This window comes from Achroia grisella, unplaced genomic scaffold (genome assembly GCF_030625045.1).
Source record: "Achroia grisella isolate CSIRO2021 unplaced genomic scaffold, CSIRO_AGI_Agris_v1 utg204, whole genome shotgun sequence".
Taxonomy (NCBI): domain Eukaryota; kingdom Metazoa; phylum Arthropoda; class Insecta; order Lepidoptera; family Pyralidae; genus Achroia; species Achroia grisella.
In genome coordinates, this window is record NW_026712703.1 from 722,528 (window position 1) to 748,168 (window position 25,641).

A 25,641-nucleotide genomic window follows, 5' to 3' on the forward strand; every position below is an offset into this window, starting at 1 on the left:
TTATTTTGTGGCATATACAGTAATTAAATTGTAACTAAACTTTATGATATCGGATTCGTTATTGTTTATTTCCCGGATTTGTATCATGTGCCGAAAAGCATCCATGTAATCTTCAAAGTACTCATTGAAAACATCTAACGGTATTTTAAATGGATTGATCGCTTGAACTGCCTCTGAAAAAATATTTAGAAAAATAAATATAAAACATTTTTTTAATGGAATATTAATAATGTTCTATATTTGAAGTACAAAAAAGTTATAGATACGCGTACTTCTTAAATATAATATTAAACAACATAAACAAATTAACTTTGCAGACAGTCATTTGTCTTCGAAATATGGAAATTGAGCGCGTTTTTCTAAAGCAGGAAGTAAGCAGAAAGCTTAATTGTGTCTAGTTATGGTAAGAAAATGACAGTTTAGACACTTACTTTTTAAACTCTCCGGATTATTGTAAATAAAAACCTTTTGCTTGGACGAGACCTCAATGTTAATGTAACCTATTTCTTCCATCATTTTTTTTATTTCCTTTTCCGGATCCTGGAATGTAAAACAATATATTAAAAAGAATGAAATTACTCAATAATAGGAAACTAACAAAAAATATTAAACATTATATTGAAAATCGAGTCATTATTAATTTGATTTTCGAAATCGGTTCAGTAACAGTTAAAGTTTCGTGAAATGTTTATAATATAGTCATGATTGTTATTTTTATATAACAATTTTTAATCAAGTTCGTGTATAGGAATATCATGCGTAATTTATAGCCAGTGTCATCCCTTGACACACACCCTCAGTCTCATTATATAATTTTCTAAGGTTTAATATATACGGTTTCATACCTGCGAATCGTGGTATGGGCTTATGAATCGGTCTACATCCTGCAACCACGAACTCCATTTATTATTCCGGGCGAGTATCCGGTATGCTTCATATATGGGGTGGTATCCAATAAAAACCAATAAACAATCCCCGCCAACATTTAACATATTGTATATATTCGTAAATGCTGTTCTGGAATGGAAGAAAAGAAACATAAACAAAACGATTAAAAGAAACCGTCTGTGGTCAGATTTGTATAGAATAAATCTAAGCATAATTGTAAGATAGAAATGTGTACTTGTATTATTTATGTTAAAGTTTTTATATAGAACTTTAAAGGAAGTAAGAATAAGTAACAAATATAATTACTAGTATTTACATAACCTAATTGTACAACTAAGAACCTAAAATTAAAAACCTTAAAATAGAATAAATTTAGGGCTATATTACTAAACCTAGTTTGCCCCATACACTGGTTATTACAAATTATATTTAAGTGAAACAGTGGCCAATTTTGCTAACGATCTTGAATTTATACAGAAAGGTTTTTCGTAGCGAAATCAGATCGATTATTTGATAAAAAAATAATAAGATATTGAAGATATATACGTGAAGTATGATGCATAATTTGATTTATAACGGATTTCAATATAATGATTATCCAGTTGATTTGTACTATTAAAACTACGAATTATAAATAGATATGCTACGCTACGATATCAATATTATTAGGTCTACGAAAAAAATGTTTGCTCAACTTACATTATGGGATATCTATCTATATATGGCTATGAAGTTATAAATGGAAGCATTAACAATTTTAATTAAGTTAAATAATACCATGTAACTAATGTCCGTCTTGACTAATTGTAAGAAAGTTCATTATTAATGTGCTTTTTTAACTGGTAAATATATCAATTACCTTTATTATATAGTGTACCGTTTGGCTTATATAAATAAAAAAGAAATATAAGAAAAAATATATTATGGTATAGTATCGTATGTCTATCTCATATATTTTCATTAATATTAAACTTTAATTGACAAATGTAAATATTAGTTAATTTATTATTGAGAAGGGCACTAAAAAATTACATTTAAGTAAAATATGCGATTTTAAAGTATTCAAGACTAATAAAATTTAATTTATTGAACGTAGCCAAAACTTAACAGCCCTATCATGGCTTGGTCGTCATTTCTGTTCGGTATATTTTTACTTATTAGAGAGCCATTATAAAAATATCACTTACTCTTGATGCTTGATCCAATGTAGTACGTAAAATGAAAAGGCATGATCGAATTTATTCTTCAAAGTTAGAGGCAGGAAACCCTCTATATCAAGTGTAGTGAAATGAGTCCTTTCGTTGCCGTGATGTATATTTGCAAAGTTTATCATATTCTCGCTGATATCACACCCCACGAGTCTCTCAAAATTTTCGGGCATATATTCTTTCAAAATATTAATTGTAATGCCACCGTCTCCACAACCAATATCTATTACTCTGTCGCCGTGTTTCTTCCATCTAATTTTTTTTGCGAATTCTTCTAATGCATCTAGAGCGTCTCTCTTCTGGAGAGAATTGTTTTTTTGGTATAACTCAGCATTATTCATAGTGATCGCTCGATTTTCAGGTGTACGATTGTAATTTTCAAATTTTTGTTTTTTATTTGATGTGCGCGTGCGCTAGGTCGCCGTACTGAACGCGGTTTCGGCGTGCAGTCGCGGCAACAGGGCTGTACGTATGTATTTATATGTGCCACCGTACGACATCGTCGTTTGCTGCGGCAAATACGGCCGGTTGGAGCAAGTGACAACGAAGGGTTGAACCATCTGAAAAGAGGATTCAAATTTGTTAATTACCAAACCTGATTGATTTGAAACATTTGTATTGTGTGTCTTGAACATTTTGGCGTTTCAATTTTTAAGACTCAAGATAAACATTTGAGGTTTTAGAATTTTCTAGAAGTATTTTACATTTAATAGGTTTATATAGTAATGTGAAAATTTTAATTATTAATGAACAAAAAATCATTTTACTCTGCCGAAGAAAGGTAGCAAAAAATAATTAAGATTTAGATTATGTACGCTGCAATATTTTGTGGATTGAGCAATATCCGTGATGCTATCCATCAGTAAATGAAGTGACTTTCGTTGTCTGTTCGTTTAGATCTTTTAAACTACGCAACGGATTTTAATGCAGTTTTTAGCAGTAGATAGAGTTGTTCAAGAGAAAGATTTATATGTATAATACATATACACCCTTGCGCACCTGCCACCGCCCCGGGTAGCTACCCGGTACCCGGTAAGACATAAATGACATATATCTAGCATAAGACACTGGTTTTTTCTTATGACGTAGATTCATTCAACTATGGCGTTACAACATAGGGTTGTAAGTCGATTGTGTATCGTTAAGTTTTTTACTTTGTAGTGAAATCTTTTAATGAAAAACACGCACAATAAAACATTAATAAACATTAGTATACGTACTAAAATACGTTTAACTGTTATATCATTACATAATATAAAACAAAGTCGCTGTCGCTGTCTGGCTCTATGTACGCTTAAATCTTTAAAACAAAGCAACGGATTTTTTTAATAGAGTGATTCAAGAGGAAGGTTTGTATGTATAATACACACGTGCGACGTGCGTGCTGGGGCGGGTAGCTAGTACTATATATAGTGAAACTGCCACTGTGTCTATTTGTATATTTTATGTAATCTGTATTATTTTTTAATATTTATTGACACGAGGTGAAAATTAATCCATATAGTAGTCAGGAATAGTAACAAATGAAGAGTTAGGAAAGCGTTACAGGATCAATATAAAGTGCATTGTTCCTGTGTCATATTGGCGGTGGTAGCAATTTTTTATTGAGTGTAATGGCCTCGGTGGTCTAGCGATTTAACGCACCGCCTTAATTACGATGGGCGCGGGTTCAATCCTCGCACAGTACAAACATTTGTAATCCAGAGTATGATTGTTTGTATCTGTATACTAAGCATGTATTTACAAAACAATAATATTATAAAGCATTTATATCAGCTGGTTAGTATTCAAAACAAAGTAATCAATATTTTACAAAAAAGAGTGGAATGTAATTAGAGACCATAAAACAAATTTTCTTTGAAAAAGGAATCTCATATATGGCTCTCAAATACTTTTAATGTGTGTGAATTTAAACGTTCAATTTTAGAAAGCCGGTTAAAAAAGTGACCTAAGGATATAAAATATGTAATGTATTATATGTAGTGGAATATAATATAAATATATATTATTATTATCTGAGTATAACTTGCGTAATGAGAAGAGAAAAATACAATGTTACCTCACATACATTGTATTGTATCTATTGTCATACAGTTTCCTCATAGTCTAATTTGCATTGCGTATCATATCAGGCTTACATCCTGATGTGTGTAAGGTCAACATTCTACGGCAAGATTACGAAGTTCATACGACTTAGTAATATCTATTCATTACAAAGACATAAGTTCTATGATTCTATTACAAAGTTGCACGTTTTCAACCGTTTGTTGAAACTTGTTTGTTGGACAGAATTATATTATTATTAGTATATTAAAGGTTATAAAGAAAAACTGTAGCACTTGTATAATTACTATATTCTGTTTAAATATAAAAGCTAACTAATACATATATATTATTATATGAAATCGATAATAACTCAATTAATTACAAAAAGATTAATAGAAATTTATATGTCAAGAAACATGTTGAAAAATATACTGCTAAATTGATAGAGTATCCTATTACCTATAGGATTAAAAGCCGTATTGTAATCTGTCTGGCTGTTTGGACAGAATCGTAATAATGGCGATGTGATATTCATAATGATCTTCAGGTATTATTATGTGTTATATTTCAAAAGCTTTACTTATTGTTTAAGCCTCCAAGTCGTCAAGACTATTCTATTTTAATAAAAAAAATCAAGTTTACCGCAAAATTGCTTTGTGACTGAATGTAACATGAAATTACAAGTCCATGCGATTAGTTAAAATACAAATACGGGTACAGACAATTAAAAGTTCATTGTTTCTACACTCCTTTCTGTTGATATGTATATCCATACCATATATATACTACATTTATTATGCATTAGGTTTATTTACCTTATTAAACTGTTAGGAGTTTGTATATATTTACAAATTTGGCTCAGAATCTTCTTTTTACAGATTAAGATAATAAGCTCACAGGCAGATTGACAACCACACTTTCTCATTTAATATGTTAGTAAAGATTTTCTTATTTCTGCTGTTTATATTATATTGTGGAATATTTAGCATGTTTCTATACATTACATAATCATCACTCTCAAAAAGTAGTTTAAAAATGCGTAGGAATACCTGCGAAATGTTATTATTCCATTTTGATATAATTGTTTTGATTACAATTTTCCTATTTTGTTATAAATTAGATAACTACCCCACATCATCGTACTTGTTATATTATGTTAAGAACATGTTTAACATTATAGTTTCATATAAATAATACTCAAGTACTTTATTTTACATCTGTCAATCAGTAAAGTTTATCTGTTTTTATATTACAGTTTCACTTTATAATGGGTGGGTAATTAATATGAAATTTTCACAAAATACGTTGTTAAATATGGTACAACCTATAAGCTAAAAAAAGTTAATAAAATAACTCAAAAACACGTATCATAATTAATTTCGTATACTCCATCCTTAAATTTTATATAAAAAAATAATAGATGACTTTTATACGACACGACTTATTTACTGTTGTCATTTGATTATCATTAAGAATCTACGATCTTAAAATGTATACAAAGACACGGGTATCAATAGTTAAGATACATATAATTTAGTACACAACATCATAACTATTAGCAGTAGCTTTATCAGATTACATATGTACGTTACAAGTTACATTCATTCATGTTTTTGTTGTTACCTACACTTCAAGACTACATACTCTGGCTTAGGTAATAAATACACTTAAGTAAAATTATTGTAAACTACTTACTTTACATACACGAAATATACAAATAAGTTAACGATTGCGATGACGGTCTATAGGTCTAGCAGTTTAGTACATCGTTTACTTACAATAGTTATGGGTTCAATTCCTCACGCGGTACAAATATTTGTGTTCATGTATATCTTTATTTGTATCGATCTGGATATTTTCTATGTATATTATGTGCGCATGTATAGAAAAAATATATTTAAGTATTTGTATTAGTTGTCTAGTACTCATAACATAAGCTCTGCGTAGCTTGGGACTAGATGGCGCTGTGCAAATTGTCCATAGTTACTTGTGAGGTATTAAACAGAAGATCAACATATTTTAAATAGGTCTAAAATATTTCCTCATTTGTAACTACGTTTTCTTTTGTAATCACAAAGTAACAAGGCGATTTCGTACTGTACTATCCAAAAATAGATGGGAGGTATCTGAGATTCCCATCGTCAATGTGTTCATTGTTGTAAATGCTCTTTTGTAAAGTAAATTATCAAATCATTGACCTTCATCTAAGCTATTTTTAATTTATTTGTGCAACTTTCCGCTTCTTTCATAATGCGACTTATTTCTGTAGGTAGTCTTTACATTTAAACGTAGTTTTATTTGGTACATAAATAAATAAATTTTAAGCTAATGGGTCTCCCCAGACACTAAGAGTATGCACTAGCAATATATCAAAACGGTTCCTTCTGAAAATCATCATAATCAATTCCTGGTGAATTTAACACAATGACGGCATCACGTTATCATGTAATACCTATAATATCACTCATGGGTTTTCTTTCAAGAGGACTAAATGGTTACGTATTAATTAGGAAGTTTAATGCCTAGTAAGTTAATAACCCTACAACTGAAAGAGAGCTTATTAAATAAGCTTACTTGGCCACTGAAATAGTGGTACTTTTTTATATATATCTCTCTGGTTACACAAGTATGATTATATGACTTTCATTTCTAGGACACTATATCATGCACTGTTGCAGTTTTATAAATACTCAATATTATTTTCTATTTAAAAGACATGTAATGTGCACAACAAATTTTGTAAGAATTGTTTGAGTCGTTAAGACATACCAATCAAATAAAATGACATCGACGGTTTTAATATTAGAAAGGGTGTTCAAAGTTTCTAATATTATATATGCAACTATCTAAAGTAGAAGAAAAAAATATTATTAAGTTAATAAGAAATTATAATAATATTATTGCTAGTAATTTTTTTTTCGGACTACTCTAATGCTGTTGAGTGCAGATGGCACTCCAAACCCACAGAAGGACTTATGGAGCGGCTGAAGGCCAACTCCCGCCTGACAGATACTTTAGTCTGAGGGCACCGCAAGGGGTTCGAACCTCAGCTCAGGCCGTCGTAAAATCGATCCCCGTTTGAATTGGACGGGGGATCGATCGGAGGGGATAAAGTAAGTAAAGGAAAATAATAATGCTTTATATTAATATTATATATGCGATTTATCTGTCTTGCTGTCTGTCTGTGTTTGTTAAACCTGTGTCTGTGTGAGTTCGTACAGATATTTATAATAACGGCTACATGGATCTTAATGATATTTCGTGTGAAGAAAGATGTATTATAAGCTATCTATTATGTAAAAAAGCAATCGATGTCGTGAGTGACAGATCTAGGTTCATAAATGTCGTGTTTTTCAGAGCACAAGCATTAGAGACATTAGAAACTACTTGTTTATTTGTCTGTTAAAAATGACTGTTCTACTTGACTACTTTTTCTCCATACTCTCCTTATATCATAATGTCCATTTTGTATAAAATTTATAGTTGGTACGAAGACTAAGTATGATTACTTTGATCAAGTATACGAGCCCCAATTTCAAGGATTGCGTTGTTTTATTGTTTACAAAATGACCAACACAAAGTATTAAACAATTGGTGTAATATGGGCAACTTCTAGCTTCATCTTCATATAAGTTCATTGTTATAGGTGTTCCACACTCTCTGCTTATTACCTTTTTAGAAATAAAAGGATCTTAATGAAATATGACGTAAAAATACCACGAGAACGAATATAACGGGTATAGCTGTCAATAACAGCATCGTCTGCACAAAGTTTAATTCCCTTTTTCGCATCTTACAAATGAATATTTGTGTTCTGTGTATTTGCTTGTGATATATTTCAAATTTAATTAAGATCCGCTCAGCCGTTTCGTCGTGAAAATGTAATAGACAAACAGACACACTTCCGCATTTATAATATTAATAGTATAGATATTGGATCAGAACTGGAAGATATTAATGTGCCATATTAAGATATACAACGAACCGTTTGAAAAAAAATAGTCAGAGGATCGGTATTAAAAGGAAAAATCAAGGGAAAAATATAAGGACAATAAGGGAAAACCCTGTTATCACGTTTCTATAAAAATTTCTAAAAACTAACAATAGCGTCTATAAGTTTAAGTAGAGGGGGGTAAGAAATCTACAGAAATGGAACTTAGAAAGACATCTCGACACTTTCACATTGAAATTTACATAGAGATAGTTTATTACTAGGAATCTGAAACCACAACAATTGAGATTTGACTTCCATTTTTGTATAGATATTCATATCTATGATTGGAACTTTGTAGTGTGTGTGTGTAGACCAGGTTTGTATAAGCCAAATAAATGTATTGTACAATAAAAAATTTAGAGAGAGGATGAGATTGTAATTTATAATTACTAGTGGGCTTATTGCTAGCAATGTACCTATTATCTAATAATGTATTAGGCCAACTTCCACGCGTTTCCATTTAGAAAATCGTGTTTAATTCCTGATGAATTTATTACGATAAGCTTACTGATCTCACTACATTGTTATTCTATCTTTCACAGAGACCCCGCCATATTTACTGTTAGCGCAGGCGGGATCATCATTTCATTATCAGCTATTAAAAAAATATATAAGTCATACGTTTTTCACTATCTTTCTGTGTAAGTGAACAAGGGTGCTTTTTAACCTCCCATAAACTGTTTAAACCTCTGCAAAACTGGGTAACAAAATGAAAAGCCTCAATAATTCATATCTTAGGAAAAAAAATCGTAAGTCTTACATATGTACATTAGGTGATTAGTTAATGAGTGTTGTATATATTTATATATAGATTTTATATTATACCTAAGAATCATGACCTTAGTTACACTGCCAGCTGCGGTTCACTTCGGTTTTACATGCCCTTACGCAACAGACTTTGTTGATCGCTGTATGCTACTGCAATATGCACTTTATTACATAGCAAACTTAAGTTATATATTGCTTAAATTCTTATTACTCTCATTACCTTGTCTCCTTAAAGACATATATCGAATATACAAAAAGAAATATGCATATTTGGGAATATAAAATTCGTCAAAGGAAATAATCTTACTTAAAGAAAAATGTAATAGGTATGTATAGTTACAGTTAAATAAGAAATGTATAACGAACGATGTAAAGTCAAATTTACATTAAAGCATGTAGGAGTAATTGTGATCCAACTCACGAAGTTTGGGCAGGACCGGGTGCACACGATCACACGATCTTCTTTGACCGACCACCAAAAGTGCATTGCCCCGGCCGCTGCGTTTGCCTCACTCGTTTTACACTTTTTTATTAACGTTCATGAATTGACGTATCTACTCGCTTGGGTTAGGAATCTTGACCTAGCTTAATGTGATTTGCGTTGATGACGCAATGGACGATAACGGGAAAACAATTGGAAGGCTGTTCTGTCATATGTTTATAAACCGTTTCACAATCCACTGCAACATTTGCGTGTCCATATTACATATTAAATACATTGGTGGTACTCTCGAGATTTCTAACAATATTTTACACATATAAATAATGCTTAGATGCATGATGTAGGTAGGTACGGTAAGAATATTTATAAAGTGTCCGTACGTCCGTTTTTCAAAAGTCGTATTGCGACCATAGAATTTAAATCAGAATCACATCTACATAATAGTTTAGTTTTAATTTTATACTCAATACTATAGTATTAAACATACCGTATTAATGTAATAGGAAATATATTGTATCATAAAATATCATAATGAAAAATTTGAATCTTTTTCAACCATAGAGATTTTTTTTAAAGAAATTTAATACTCATCAAGACCTTAAGACAATTGCTGCCAAAATAAACATTATAGTAGAAAAATACTTTGTCTGTTTCTAAAAAAAAATACTTTGTACACTGTCATCATGGAAATCCATTATCGGTCCATCTACTAATCTTTACGGATCTCTACCAATTGTGTGATCTCTACCCTGCAGTAGAATTTATTTTTTAATTACTGCGATGGCCTAGTATAGGATTTACTGTGGAATTTTACTTTTCTTGCACCTATATATTATTATGTGCAAGTTCCTTCTTACACCATCTTGTACACATTGTTATTACTTATCCAAATAAGATGCGAATTGATAAATAGAGTGTTATTTGATAAATATAGGGCCTACAACTGGACCTGTAACCGCGATATCGCTTTTTATTTTTTGTATAATAGATAACCTACATATATATGTATATAGCCTCGTAATACGTCTTTAAGTCATAATTTAATAAGATCCATTCTGTCCTTTAAGTACCAAACGAACAGATAGACTCACTTTTGTATTTATAGTAGTGGTCGCCTAGAAGTCGCAATTCGACTATAATCATGCCCGCAATTTTCGCAATAAGAGATACAAAGTTTTTGTTTCACGTGTTGATATATATAGTTGATAGATAGTATATATGTATAGTATATGTCTTATGATCGTGTTAATGCCTAATCTCTAGTAGGTTACTCTGTTGCCACACTATAGTTCGTATCCCAATTGACAGGATGTGTACTGTATAATATTAAACATTAAATTCGGTATACGTAGCGTTTGCGAATGTAAAGCCAACGTTTCGGCTATATAATGCACGTCGTAATCTAAACTTGATATTCAAGGACAGAAACCGGCGAAAAAAATTCAGCACTGGTGCATCCATACGCTATAATGCAAGTGCACTGCATATTTAAGACCAACTACGGCGTAACTATCTTGATACTTGTTAGTTTTTTATGATCTCCAATAATAATAATACTTTCAGGACAATTCACACAACGCCATGCAAATTAAGCTAGCTAAAGCTTGTATTATGGATATGATATAATAACTGATAGAAGTACATAGATATTTTTTTTGTTAATACGTATTCATGGAAAATACCCAGACCGATACAATCAATCAGTCCCATGAACACAAATGTTTGTGCCGTGCGAGGAATCGAATCCACGACAATCGGAAATAAGGCGGTGTGCGAAACCGGTAGACCACCAAGGCCGTCAGTAAATAAGAATAAGAAAGTAACATAATGTCACAGTATTCATAATATACTGTCATTTGTCATATAAAGTATATTTGCACGCAGTTAGATACGTATCCTATACCTAACTTAAATATATTGTATTCGAGACATATCATCAAGGGATATATCTTAGTTTTTTTGTCGCGATGGCTATTAGTACCAATCTCTAAGTGGCAATTACTCAGATGAAAAAATGTAATACTATTGACAATGACGACAATGTAAAAATGTCATTGATTGAAAGAAACTTCTTCATATAGTACCTACAAAATTGTAGCTACTTATATGCATTTTATTTATATTTTCTGGATTTTATATTCTCAGGATGCAACAACAATTGCCTTTATAATTATATATATAAACAGATAGAACATTTTGTTATGTCTACAGTTAAATAAAGTTTATAAAATAATATTAAAATAATAATCCGATATAAAGTATCAACGTACTCTTATAGCGCGCTTTAGTCCGCAATGTCACCTCGGCATGGGTTCAATCGCCGAATGCAAGTGGAAAGAAAGGGCTCAAAGGGATAATTATTTTATTAATATGCGTATTATTTATATCATTAATGACTGCATTATGTCTATATACTATAAAGTATATGTTCCATACTGGCTAGGTTACTAACTCCGAATACTATTATAAATTAAACTAGCTGTGTGCGCGGTTACATCCGCGTCACATTTATTGCCTATGTATTATGTAATAAAATAATATAACATATATAATATGTATAAAGTTTTTGTGTAACAAACATCCATTCAGACAATATGCTAAAAAATAAACATCGGTTACCTCGCTGCTATCTATACTGAAATAACATCTAAACTAATAGTTATACGTTTACGACTGTGAACTTGGAAAGTCACGAATTTGTTATCCAAGTCCTGGGGCCGTATTATGAACTCTTATTCCCATTCAGTTTACGGCTTAAACTGAACTGCCTGGAAACTGACTGGATTTTAAAGAGTTCATAATACGCCCCCTGGTGAACATAACATATTACCACGTGCCCCAGAGTATAATGGAATAAAACGTGACAGAAAGCAGGACTACCATCTTCTCTCAGATTAATGTTTTCTTTGTTATCAGTGTTTCTATCACCAGAGTCAGAAAAACAAATTAAAAGTATTTTAGTGTCGGTCATACTCAAAATCACCTTTTTTGGGATAGTATACTATTAAGTCACGACAATTACTATCATTTAAAGTATTAGTAATTAAAAAAATCAGCTTGAGTAAATTGTTACTTTAATTATAAATTCATTTCTAAAATATTGTATTTGTGTTTATGAAATTCTTACATGTTAGTAAAGTTCGCACAATTCAAATTCCCCTGTATAAATGTTCCAGTACCTAATGCTTATTTGTTAGTGCTATCAAAATTATGCTATCAAAATATATTTATTATGTAAAATAAATATACTTAATACAATGTTATCAGATTATTAGTTACATAGTCAAGATACCAGCAAACTTTGCCAATTGTTAGTTAAGGAAACAAAAGAGAAATTCATTTATCCAGTCACACAGTCACTTTGTGATTGGACAAAATAATTTAGTAGACTTTATAAATATGTAATTATATGTATTCCGGCATATTGTACATTGTGATATTTATTTTCTAATCTGTTTTACTACATATAGTGTATACGGTTACAGCAACAATAATGATGGTCAATTACGTTGCCGAAACTGATGCACAAAAAGATTTATTCATATTTGTACAATTGCACTATCAAGAGCTGCAATCTTTCACTTAAATTATTGTAAAAAAAATTCGTACTTTCGTCCTCTCCCAACCAGTTGCTGAGTGCATTGCCCCTCGAATTGCTGTCCAAATTTAAAATTGATTTTCGATCTCTGTCGTTCAAGTAACTCGTTTTTATAAGAGCGAGTAAGAAGGAAATGTTGCTTAGTCACCGACGTTTATATTCGTCTCTTATTGAAGTCCCAATGGGTCACACCTTAAGGCAGGTTATGACTAAGGTCATATAGGGTAAGTTGACGTAGGCTTAGACATGCATGATGCGTCACATTGTACCGCTAATTCTCTATTATATTCTAATGTGGGATACATTCAATGGCCTTTTATGGTCTTTGCCTATTACTATTTCCAGTGAGAAATGGTAAAATTTAATTTATTATTAGCATTATTTTACAATAATATAGGTAAGCGAGTATATTATATGTGAAATAACTTCTCTCAATTTGCTGAGTAATTATAGGTTAATTAAAAAATATATATTTTATATAAAATATAAAAAATAAAATATATATTTTTTAAATTGATATCCATGCCCAGGTAAGATTTTGTTATATTAATGTTCATGAATCCAGTTTAAGGTATATTTACCTCCAGAATTTACTTACAACAAGCCAAGTAAGTATGGAAGTGATTAAAGCTGATACAAATAATTATAATGTCAAGTAAAGCTGGGCATTAACGCATCCAAACGGATGCCGGCCAGGTGGCTAACCACGCATCACCTATTTTGTTTTTCAGAAAATTTACATTTGATTGAGCAAGAAATGGTGAAAAGAAATTAAAAAACAATATGAACAAACTATGAGAAAATTCTAATTGTAAAAGATTATTTTTTTGAACTATTCTAATGCTATCGGCTACAGTTAGATAGTAGCTGATCTACATAGGTGTACCATGTATATTCATAATGTCTGTAGCGAAGTCTGTAATTGTCTTGAAAAGACTATACAGACTTGATATTATATTTTATTAATGGACAACCTTCGTAAAAACTCTTTCATAAAAGAGATGGAGTTATAATCAATTGTTAAAGTTGTGTTCACCGCCACTACAACAATGTTTTTTTAACTTTTATAAATTTATATCACAGTAAAAGCATTAGTATGTTCTCTACCATACTTTATTTTGTTGTATTTTTTCGATATACATATTGTGTACATATTTAAAAAAATAATAATACGCCGAGATATTATCTAGACAGAGCATTATCTAGTCCCAAGCTAAGCAGAGTTTATGTTATGGCTACTAGACAACTGATATAAATACTTAGATAAATGTTTTTTTTTAATTCATACATAATATAGATACATCCAAACGAATACTATCACTCATAATCATGACTACAAACAATTGCGTCTTGCAAAGAATCGACTCAAACCCGCGACCATCGAAATTAAAGCGGTATACTAAACCACTATACCACAGATGCCGTCAAATGTACAAAATGTACACTACCATCTATACAGTTTTATGAATAATTATTATGATACAAAAGTACTACTCAGTTTTTCTCCAAAATGAATGCTCTTCGCAACACTAAAACTGTATTTGATTCCTCATAGAGCTCAGAGATGGCGCATATAATAAAAATGGTTATTATGTTAAAATCGCGCCAAATGAATTTATTTATAGACAACTATACAAAGCGATTTACATTTATTTCCTGTAATTATAAATGTCTTTTGCACAATTATTTAAAGAAACATATATATATTTATAAATATGTTATGAATGATACAATGCTACCACGGAAAGATGATTGTATAAGACTAAAGTTAAGTCGATTAGTCCACCGCAGCAAATTTACCGGGAATCAACCTTTATAATCACAAGACATCAAGATTAAATAAGTATATAAAAGGAATGTATACTGTATGGCAATTAAATTATACAATAACTTAAGTACTTAAACTTACAAAATATATTAATTGAATCCAAACTAAAAAAATAGGCTGTCGAATAGTAATTTGTACAGTAAAGAATAATTGACAAAAGTGTAGATTTTCTTATAATTTGCATAATTCAGGTTATAGTAAATATTGCTGTTCAATATTCTTTTAATGTAACCTATCTATGGAACCAATATTACGAAAATATATAATTTCATTTAAATACTGAGGAGATATTTCTAGTGGGTTACTTTGTGGCGTCATAGTTGAAGATGGATATAATCAAATGATGTCGGGTGAGGTACTTAAGTTTGTGTGTGTGTGTGGGGAAAAGAGAATCTGAACTCCATAATTTGGTCATATCGATTGGGATGTAGTTCGTGTCATCCGTATAACTAATCGGCATTTAACACAAATTAAAATAGATTACTAAACGTAAAAGTACATTTCATTTATCTATTTTCAATAAACAAAATAAATATAATTTGTTGATGCAGGTAAACAAAGTTAGGATTTCATTAAATCGTCATAAGGTCACTGTATATTTTTGGTATCCGCGCTCCCAGCCCCCAAGATACAAGTCTGACCTAGTTTGGGGACTACAGATAATAGAAATACGAGGGCTACACTGAAAGTTTTTAGAACTGGCTACTTGAAAGCAATATAATAAAAACCATTGTTAAAATTTTGTAAATGGAACTCTTTACGAATAATACTGAGTATATAATTTATTCGTTTGTCATGTATTTTACAGATTGGCGGCAAATTGAAAATAGTCTGTAACGTTATCATGAACTTAACACGAGAAAACTTTTCGTGTGATGATTTTTTATGACTTTCGATGTCATCTAAGTCAACAAGAAAGTTATGATAGACTACGATTGGTCTTCCACGATGAAGCCCCGTCTCATGCCACTGTTTACAACTGGTTTAATGAGTTTAAACGTGGTCGCACTAATTTCACCGATGATTTGCGTGAGGGACGGCCTCCTACGGCGACAACCGAAGATAACATCAGTGTTGTGCGGCGTATGATAGAGACTGACAAAAGAGTGACCTATCAGCAGATCCGGGCAAGCTTAAGGATTGGTATGAGTCAAGTGCACAAAATCCTCCATGAACATTTGGCGGTCAGGAAGCCTTGTGCCCGGTGGATACTTCATAATTTCACTGAGGCTCAAAAACTCCGTCGGGTTGATTAGTGCCGTGAAATGCATGAAAGATTTAACGGAGGTGACTCAAATTCTGTGTTTGACATAGTTACGGGAGACGAAAGATGGATTTACTGTTATGATCCCGAAACTAAAAGACAGTCAGCTCAGTGGGTGTTTCCTTCCGAGGAGTTGCCAACTAAAGTGAAGGGAGGTCGAAGCATAGGAAAAAAGATGGTGGCTTCTTTGGAAGAACAGGTCATTACGCGACAATTGTTTTAGAGAATCGAAAAACAGTTACTGCAGTGGTACAGTAACAATTATTTGCCAAGTGTTTTGAAAAAAGTGCGTGAGAAACGACCTCGCAGTAGGATCCTCCTTCACCACGACAATGCTTCGTCGCACACTGCCAGGCAAATGATCGATTATTTGGCGACCTCAGACGTAGAACTACTGGGTCATCCGCCTCATAGCTCCGACCTCGTACCTTGCGATTTTTATTTATTCCAAAAAATGAAAGAAAATCTTCGAGGAAAACGTTTTATGGACGACGAGGATTCGGTGGCTACGTTTCAGAAGGCCGTCAAAGAGACCCCTAAGGACGAGTGGGCAAAATGTTTTTCTCAGTGGTGTCTCGGATGCAGCGATGTATTGACGTGACACTATTTTGAAAAGATAAAATAAAGGTAATAACTTGCTTATTTAATCAGTTTTTGATTTTCTAAGAACTTTCAGTTTGACCCTCGTATATAAAAAAATGTATTGTAGTAAATGTAATACTATATATAAATGTAAATGTTAATCTATAAAAATAAATAAATATCCGCACAACTGACTACACAAAACGTGTGAGAATATCTTATGTGCCACCCATTGGACCTCAGCGTGTGCCTTTGAGTAGGAAAAGTAAGCATATCAAGTTAATCATTTACTATGACGTTAATAGTTTCATTATATTTTATCACCTAGAATAATAATCGTGAAAGTAATCTATTATAATACTGGGAATTAAATATTAAATATATATTAGTAATAAGTTTATTGAAATAAACTTAAATTAGACACGAATTCTTCATCTCACAACGTCTATTATACAAAAATAAAACGACCAGAACCGGGCGTCAATTTGTTAGAAGAGCCTACAAAGAAAACGAGAATTGTATATACAGGTTATTTACTTACTTACACAGAGACGTACGTATCTAAAGAATACCTAAAAAAATATACAAAAAGCTTTTCCTAAGAATAAGCGGGACGGAGTGCGGATCTTATTTTTCTCGCGGACGTTTCAGTCGCTCCCGGCCCGGCGAGGAGTTGGAGGTGTGGAGGTACACCACCAGCCACCCACTGCAATAATACTGCGTCACTATTTTGCGCCATTACCTACACTTGCTTCCTATTCTATAAGTAGCGAGGACTTTAGGACGTAACCGGTTTCAAATTACAGATTCCATCTATACAAAATAAATAATATTGATGTGTCTGTATTATTTAAAATGCTTTTCAATAAACATATAAGAAAATATGTAACGTACTTACATAAATAAATATTTTGAAAATATTCTTTCTGTCTGTTTGTTCTTGCTAATCTCTAAAACGGCCTGGACCGACTTTGAGGAGACTTTCACTTGCGGGTAGGTAATATCATAAGGAGTAATTTAGGCTAATTTTATTTTAGGAAAAAAGAAGAAACGTTCTTATTTTATAAATCAAAATATTTGTATTTCCTTTTTTTTTGTTTTTTTATTATTTTTATATATAATAATTAAAAAACCCTGAACAATTTACTAATACTCACCGCTTCTAAAATTTTTTGTGATAAAAGATTGCTTAGGTTAGTCCATGTATCATATATTGAAACTCGGCTTGACACGCTACCGCGTGTCTAGATCTTTATACCAAATTTTATAAAAATCCGTTCAGACGTTCATTTATGAAAAATTAACAAACAGACAAATAGACAGATAAAGACAAGATCCGTATTTATATAATATTAGTATGGATATTCATACTAGATGACACTGAGTGTGTGTAGTAAAAATTAAATAAAGTAGGTTTGACTATAAAAACGGTTACATTCTAGGTCTCTCAGGATTTCGAGTGCTAGCGCTCCGTGGAGTTTGAGCTGCTATATATGTGTTGCGCTCTTCCAACTCGTAGGTATAATACTTGTTCTACTTTTACATAATATGTATATATGTATACTAGTACTAGATAATGAAAATATCCTGAACATGATATATTTAATCGCATGTTTAATCGTTATAGTTTTTAGTACTATTTACTTTTGGTGCATAGTAAAGCCAGCTGTTACAATAAGTGTATAATATATGCAAATCTATACATCTATACATATAAATAAAATTGAATGTCTGTTTGTAATATTGAAATAACCGTTTAACATGAATGAATATAAATTTTGTACATATATAGTGTATACACCAAAAAACCACTTTTTACAATTTTTGTCTGTCTGTAGAAAACAAACAGACTGATAGCTGTTTGTTCCGGCTAATCTCTGAAATGGCCGGACCTATTTTAACGGGACTTTTTTTGGCAGGTAGCTGATATAATAAGGAGGAACTTTGGCTACTTTTATTTTGAAAAATAAAGTTAAATACCACGCGGACGAAGTCGCGAGAACAGCTAGTAATATATATAAATGGTGAGTTCGGATACTAAGACTCCGTTAATTATCGGTATACAATTTACGATTTCAAAAATATGTCTGTCTATTTGTTACTTTTTCACGACTATGTTGGTTGGTTGAACGTATATTATGAAATTTGACATGAAAATATATTGTATCGTGAGTACAAAGGCTATCTTTATTATCTTTCATCCCTAAAAATATTCAGGAGGCTGAGGTATGAAATAGAGAATGAAAGTTTGTACGGACGAAGTCGTGTGCAACAGCTAATTATTAATATATTCTTAATGTCGCTTTTTTAACTAAATTCAATAATGTTAAGATTCTTAGTAAATTATTTTAATATAATATTAGATTTCTACTCAATGTCAATATATTCAATATATCTTAAGTCAGATTAACTTATTTGTCAAATATCATTATAGTAGTGTTTGACAAATAGAATTTGCCAACCAAACTAAAACATTAATGAGTGTATGTACATAAAATGCCGTTGTAAATACTAACAATACATTTGATGGAAATAATTTCAGCAAACAATAGATTAAGTCTGAATACACGATGGGCGGTAAATGTGAATTATCGACAATCGATAACACTGCCTTCACTTCCACACAATTGGATTCGATGTAATTTAAATGAGTGGCTTGCCCTAGTGGTTCAAAGTCTTTACTCGGGAAGTTAAAGATGTGGTTTTCAGTTCGACTCTAGGCATGGCATATCAATACGAGAAATTTGCAAATTTTGTTTATGATAATTGTATCATAAACAAAATTTGCAAATTTCTCTACTACCATTGGGTAGACTTGCTCACTTGTTGGATGGCGAAATCTTGTTAAAAATATGGATTAGTAATAATTACTAATAATAGACACCAATATTCAGTGTTCAATACGGAAATCGCTTGTCTTCGATAAAGATATATCTTTTTCGTATGTAATCACCACACAAAATTTACATTTGCACAATTAGTTTACCTAACCTTTTGGTACAAAGTTATTAATACACCTATATTGAATAAATAACGAGGTTTGCCTTTATTTCGAAAAGCATAGCGCTTTCTATATAAAAGTCTGAACTAGTGCAAACAATGTTAAGCTTCAATAAAATAGTTATATACAGCGAACTGGAAATGCAACTATCTGGTCGGGGGACATCTAAACATACCTTTAGCGGTATAGGCTTGGAGACAAACTATTTACCACTCATTCACTTTGAAACAAAGTATACAATTTTAACGTGTTCCATTACTGCTTTACTTCTTACCCCTCCGACGGTACAGATACGTGAACCGAGCAATGAATGGATAGTACGAGAATTATTCGTGCTATGTAATGTCAGGGTGGTGTTGTGGATGCGGGAGCGGGTGTGAGGCGACGGTCCTTTGATTCTGGCGAGATTAAACGTGCGGCAGACGGTGGCGCCTCTATCGATTGTTGTTGTAATTACAACGCTATCCTCGCCCAGTCGCAAATGAAATTGTTCCGGACAGAGCCAGCTGTGGATGCCAACATGTTATTACAGTTGTCCCTAGCAAATGTAGCCAGATTGTGAACTGTATATCGGCACGATAAGGTTGTATATTTAATACAGGAAAGTTGAAGCTGTTATCAATATGGTTGCGGGTGCATAATTGCATACTATGCAGTATCGAGTGTTTCGATGAAATTGTGGTAAAATGTAAAATAACTATTATTATGTCTCTTTATGTCTACATGTTTCACTGTAATTGTATTACCTGTTATTGTTATTACTGAGATACTTAACAAATTATAAGATATATATCTACACGCCAGATTTCTAAACGCAATGATGATGATCCCTTAACAAGGATTATAAATTATTAAATATGTTATAGTAATTAAGCAGTATAATTTATTAAATAATTTACTACTTATATGTTAAATTAAAAAGGAAGTTTATCTATTTTAAGAACGACCATAGCAATATCTTAATCTTTTATTAGTGTCTTCTATTTTTCTTATTGGTATTCTCAAGACCGTTATACGAAATAGTGAAAAAGTCTTAAGAACTAGAACAAAAGGCTACGACTGCGCACTGAGAACATTACGACCGCAAATCCACATCTGAATTCAAAATACGAATGGGGACTGAGAGAGAGAAATCCAATAAAACATTCGTAACGTTCAAACGTATCTACGTCTACGTGACGTAGACGCCTCCCCGCCACGCATGCGTACCACACTCGTACAGAACAAACGGACAGTTCCAATTTCAATTGTAGAAAAAAAAATAACCAATTCGAATTGGAGAAGGCTTCGCGGCAACCAATAGGAAGGCTCACAGTCGTAATGCCAACTGTGTGGGCGGAGCGAGTGATATCTAGCATTGGAATGCTCGTTGTATTTGTTTTGCCCGATTCGAAGGCTTTATTGCTTGGTGTTTGAGCCTCTTTCCCCTTGAGGGTGGGAGCGGCGGAAAGCTCGATATGGTTTTGGGATGAGGCTCTTCACATTATATACCGTTGTCCTTTGTAGCCTACGGATGGGTGACCTACATACTGAATGATAAATAGAAGGTTTTGTGCAATGTGATTTTAAAATAGATACAATCATGAAAATACATCAATAAAAGCCCAGTAAAAAAAATTTGAAAAAAAGTAATGGAACAGGAATATGTGGCTACTTATGAATTAACGTTTAATAAATTAAGGAGTGTCGCTCTTCCGACTTTATGAAACTGCGAGTATTGATTTTTAGATAGGGAAAAAACGAAGGCAACGATCTATGCAGATCTGGAGTGCTCTCGGCACATCAGATGGCACCGGCGGGGCAGCCTCCGCAGACAATCGAACGGTGGGGGGCACCCCCCACTGGAGGTCGGGGAACTGGCATAGACTATGGATCGTGTTCTGTATCAGAAGATGTTCCATTTGACATCACACTAATTGCCTATACTCAGTAACACAATACTTTTTTATTTAACAATATTTATTGGAGTAAACTCCTAAATTATAATATACTTATATACTATAATATATGTGATGATACTATTTGTCATCAAGTAATCTGTTGTATTGATTACCAATTCAAATCGTATAGTAGATTAAGAAACGTTACAGATATACGTCTAAATAAAATGTCTTTTTTTATATTATCTCAGTTAAAGTTGACGGCTATACAGATAATAAAAATATAGCCGTTTGTCTATACATAGAAGAAATACGAAAAAAGCGGTCAACCTACTAACACAATAAAAATGTTAGAATTATTAATTTTAACATCTGTTTACTGTGTTCTCTGTTTTCTGTATCTATACGGCAAACAGATGTGTTTTGTGATGAGCTAATCTCAAAAATAGCTTAAATGATATGGATGTTGTTTTCACTAACGTATTATGGTAAACTAACCTAACATATGCTTAAAATATTGTATTCTTTTTATTCCAGTTGTTTTACAAATAAAAAATAAAAAAAATATTCTGAAGACCGCACCTGATTGAATTTGTACAACTTGTTGAGCCCGCGACTTCACCTTCTAAGTATGTCCGTAAAATAAGTACTCACATGTATTTTTAGTTTAGGCATAGAAACAATTGTAACTTATTAATATCGTATCTCGCACAACTTTATCTTTGGCGATATCGACCCGTCGGCGGCGACTTCCCATTCTCGAAGTAAAACACGGCGGGAAGGAAACCGCGGGATAAACCGCCCCCCGCCGCCTCCCGTCCACCCCCAGCCCGATCTTTACGTTTCAGGAATAAATATTTCAGAGCGTGTGCTTCGGAAGTTAAAGTTATGTATCGCCCGAGCCAGCGGTAACAATCCGAGAATGAGAAAAGCTCGCTTTCCTTTTATGTTACTTTCTTTGTATGTGGTTACTCGTATATTATATTGGAGTATGTATATTACATTTGAATCTTTGATATTATAATTAAGTAATTAAACAAGACGTAATGATTACAGCGTAATAGTTTGATTTCATAGAACATAAAAATAATAGAAATCCCGCACGATTCACACAGCCCCAAGCTTTGCTGAGCTTATGTAGCTTGGTACTAGACAACTGATTTTAATACCTTAAGACATTTTTTTTATTAGTACACATATATATATACCTACCAATACAAACAATACTTATAAGTACAGATGTTTGCATCGTGCGTGATATCGAGGCTGCAACCATTGGAAGTAATATAATATGATGACCGATGAGGCCGTTAAAATATTTATGATACTGAAAATCTTTTCTAATTTATAAATTAGCCTAATTAGAGTACAAGTTACATGGTTTTTATTTTTATATAAAAAGTAACATATTAATGTTCAGTAGTCGTTTTAATTTAACTTGGAAGAGATTTATTTATATTTAAATAAAAAAAAATTAAACATGATTAAAGTTCAAACTTAAACAATACTAGTATGGAATATAATTATTTTTTCCTAGAATTATAAAATCGTGAAACTTAAAAATACGAAATAAAAAAAATATTTCTATATTTTTATATCAATGTTAATTTATTACGACACAGATCGAAGTTAGTTATTTTTTCTCAGAATTATGTAATGATGAAACTTCAAAACATGTTATTTTTACAGAACACAGTAAATTATTGTTATTTTTTTATTTTTCTTTGAATTTACTTTCAATAGCTTATGTATACTCAAACTGGAGTATATAACTAAATTCATAGAGTTATGTTGAGTAAGTAAACTATATAGGTACATTATGATAGGACAAATAGATATGTTATTACTCGTAACTCAATTATTATAATTAAGAAGAGGAATAATAATCATAAGAATTGCTTTATAAACATTTTTCAGTTTTGTATGTTAACCTTCAAATGGAATCACTGCTCGAGTGATGGGACATAATGGGAGCGAGATTACAGGGTAACGAGGCATAATATCTTAGTTCTTAAGAACAGTTCTAATATGGCAATCTATGAGAGGTACAAACTCTTCAATGTCACTCACTCATCAATATGATGACCATGGGAATGTTAATGTATACGAGTATAGACCTTACGACTTTGTATTAGACAGACTTTAAGCGTGTTTGCACTGCAATTAAAAATATCTTATATAAAATGAACTCGGTTTCTCTGTTTGTTCGCTTATATCTTTTAAACTACGCAACGGATTTTAATGCAGTTTTTAGCAATAGATATGGTGATTCAAGTGGGGGGTGCATATGGAAACCAGGGCGAGTAACTAGTATACCTATATATAAATAAAAGATTTGTATAAAATACATCATAGAATGCAATAAAATTCTACGATTACGTGTGTATCTATAACAGCGTCGGTGCATTATTGTACGCATAAATCGTTCGCTTTACTACGCACAGCGTAAATTTTCATTATCGTCCATTTTATTGCCATCGTACATAAGGTCACGAGATAAGGAAAGAAACCTTGTACGTTACAAGTCAGTGTATACTTTCCTTGTCTATTTTATATTGAAATATAAATATTAAATTATATCATATGAAACAAAATTGTTTAAATATAAAATCAGAGTAAAAAATTAATGTTAATGTACACTTGCTAAGCGGAAATAAAAAAAATGTATGTGTAGTATATTACATATAATCCACCGAAATTAAAATTTTATTTTCGAAACTTTAGTCTCCATTTAAAATAAAAAAAAAACACAAAATAAATGTTTTTCTTTTCCAATATAGTTTAGTTAATAACATTATTTTATATTTACTAGATTTTTAGTAAATGTTTCTATAAAATCAATTCTTGTTACCTCGGGTCACGGAAACATTTTGAATTTAATTTTTACGCGCTCTCAAATTTCTAGAGAATATATGTAGATTATAGTATTTTATATTTGTTTTTAATAATTTGTATTTGTATTTGTATTAGTTTAAACCTATGATATATGTACTTAAAATTATGTGGAATGTTAGCTATTGATAAGTCAACAGCACTATCCTTGGGCTAGGTCGCAGCCACTTGTGATTGTTGCACTGCTAAATAATTGGTATTTATCAAGCAATTGATACTAGATGTAGATATACCTAAATAGTATCAGTTATACAATAACTTTTGTTACGTTTTTTAAATGTTTATGATTTTTTAGTTAAGATTTTTAATTGGAAGATTGTCTATGAAACATTGTTTGCAAGTAGAGTTGGTCAATTTAACTTATAAAATAAAAATATATGTACAAAAATAAATTTTAATATTCCATTTTATTATTTTCCTTGATAATTTATTTATTTATCTTTACAGTAAGTTGAGGCAGGCCAAACATTCAGAAACAAGAAAGTATAAATATTTACATTCACAGCTGACTCTCGCGTCAATAAGTTTACATCATTTAAGTTAATGATTCACAGTATTTCTAATAAATAATGAAGTATACAATAAAAAATACTTACAGATCAGTAGTGCCAAAGGAAACTGTCACAGAATTATTTTTAAAGTAAAATATTCAAGATTGTTCATTAGCACTGCACTGAACTTACAATCGAACTGTGTCTACTCGGCAAACGTACAATGTTCTTTTATAGATTCAATGAATGACTCGTAGACATATAGTAGTCGTATTTGTTGATACGTAAATTTGTGCTAACTCGTAAGTAAATTGAAACTACGCACAGTTTTTATGGCAATATGATCTGATGGCGCTACTACGGACTGCGTGTATCCGGTTAATTTTGGAACTTAAATACTGTGAAGGCATCCCTTGTATAAATTATTCATATATATCTATATTTAATATATATTTGTATTTGTAGGTATCTTACGTAGTAAATATTATTTGAGAGATAAATAGAGAAAGTAGATGAAAACTCTGAAAATGATGTAAAACTTGCATCACAGCAATAACTTTTCAATAATGATTCTAAAAACAAGAAAATATAATTTCCACTTTGGTTTTTTTTGTTTGTAATTGAATCTGGTTGTGTACAACATATTAAAACATATATTCGATTAAAACTGTAACATTCTAAACGTAATGTGTTGTAGTGATGTAGGTATTTATTAGGTATATGACGCAAATAGTGACTTTCGTCACTTTATGATCTAAG

At 31.7% G+C, this 25,641-nt stretch overlaps 2 protein-coding genes across 2 annotated transcripts; one reads left to right on the plus strand and one right to left on the minus strand.

Annotated features, from left to right (window-relative positions):
* Positions 1 to 25,052, minus strand: LOC131841914 (juvenile hormone acid O-methyltransferase). The gene is made up of 5 exons (XM_059190291.1): positions 24,988 to 25,052; positions 2,076 to 2,656; positions 846 to 1,017; positions 432 to 540; positions 1 to 173 (listed from the first exon to the last, which is right to left on the minus strand). Exons 2-5 carry the CDS (start codon positions 2,435 to 2,437, stop codon positions 1 to 3), a joined length of 816 nt encoding a protein of 271 aa, XP_059046274.1. The 5' UTR covers positions 2,438 to 2,656; positions 24,988 to 25,052.
* LOC131842024 (protein GVQW3-like) lies at positions 15,648 to 16,028 on the plus strand. Its single transcript, XM_059190455.1, has one exon. It carries the CDS (start codon positions 15,648 to 15,650, stop codon positions 16,026 to 16,028), a length of 381 nt encoding a protein of 126 aa, XP_059046438.1.
* Positions 25,053 to 25,641: the final 589 nt, after the last annotated feature.

Coding starts and splice junctions, on each gene's coding strand:
- LOC131841914 (XM_059190291.1), bottom strand. CDS start 2,437: ATGAATAATGCTGAGTTATACCAAAAAAACAATTCTCTCCAGAAGAGA. Junction 1,018..2,075: donor CATTGGATCAAGCATCAAGA/GTAAGTGATATT, acceptor CTTCCATTCCAG/AACAGCATTTACGAATATAT. Junction 541..845: donor GCCCATACCACGATTCGCAG/GTATGAAACCGT, acceptor TTTACATTCCAG/GATCCGGAAAAGGAAATAAA.
- LOC131842024 (XM_059190455.1), top strand. CDS start 15,648: ATGATTTTTTATGACTTTCGATGTCATCTAAGTCAACAAGAAAGTTAT.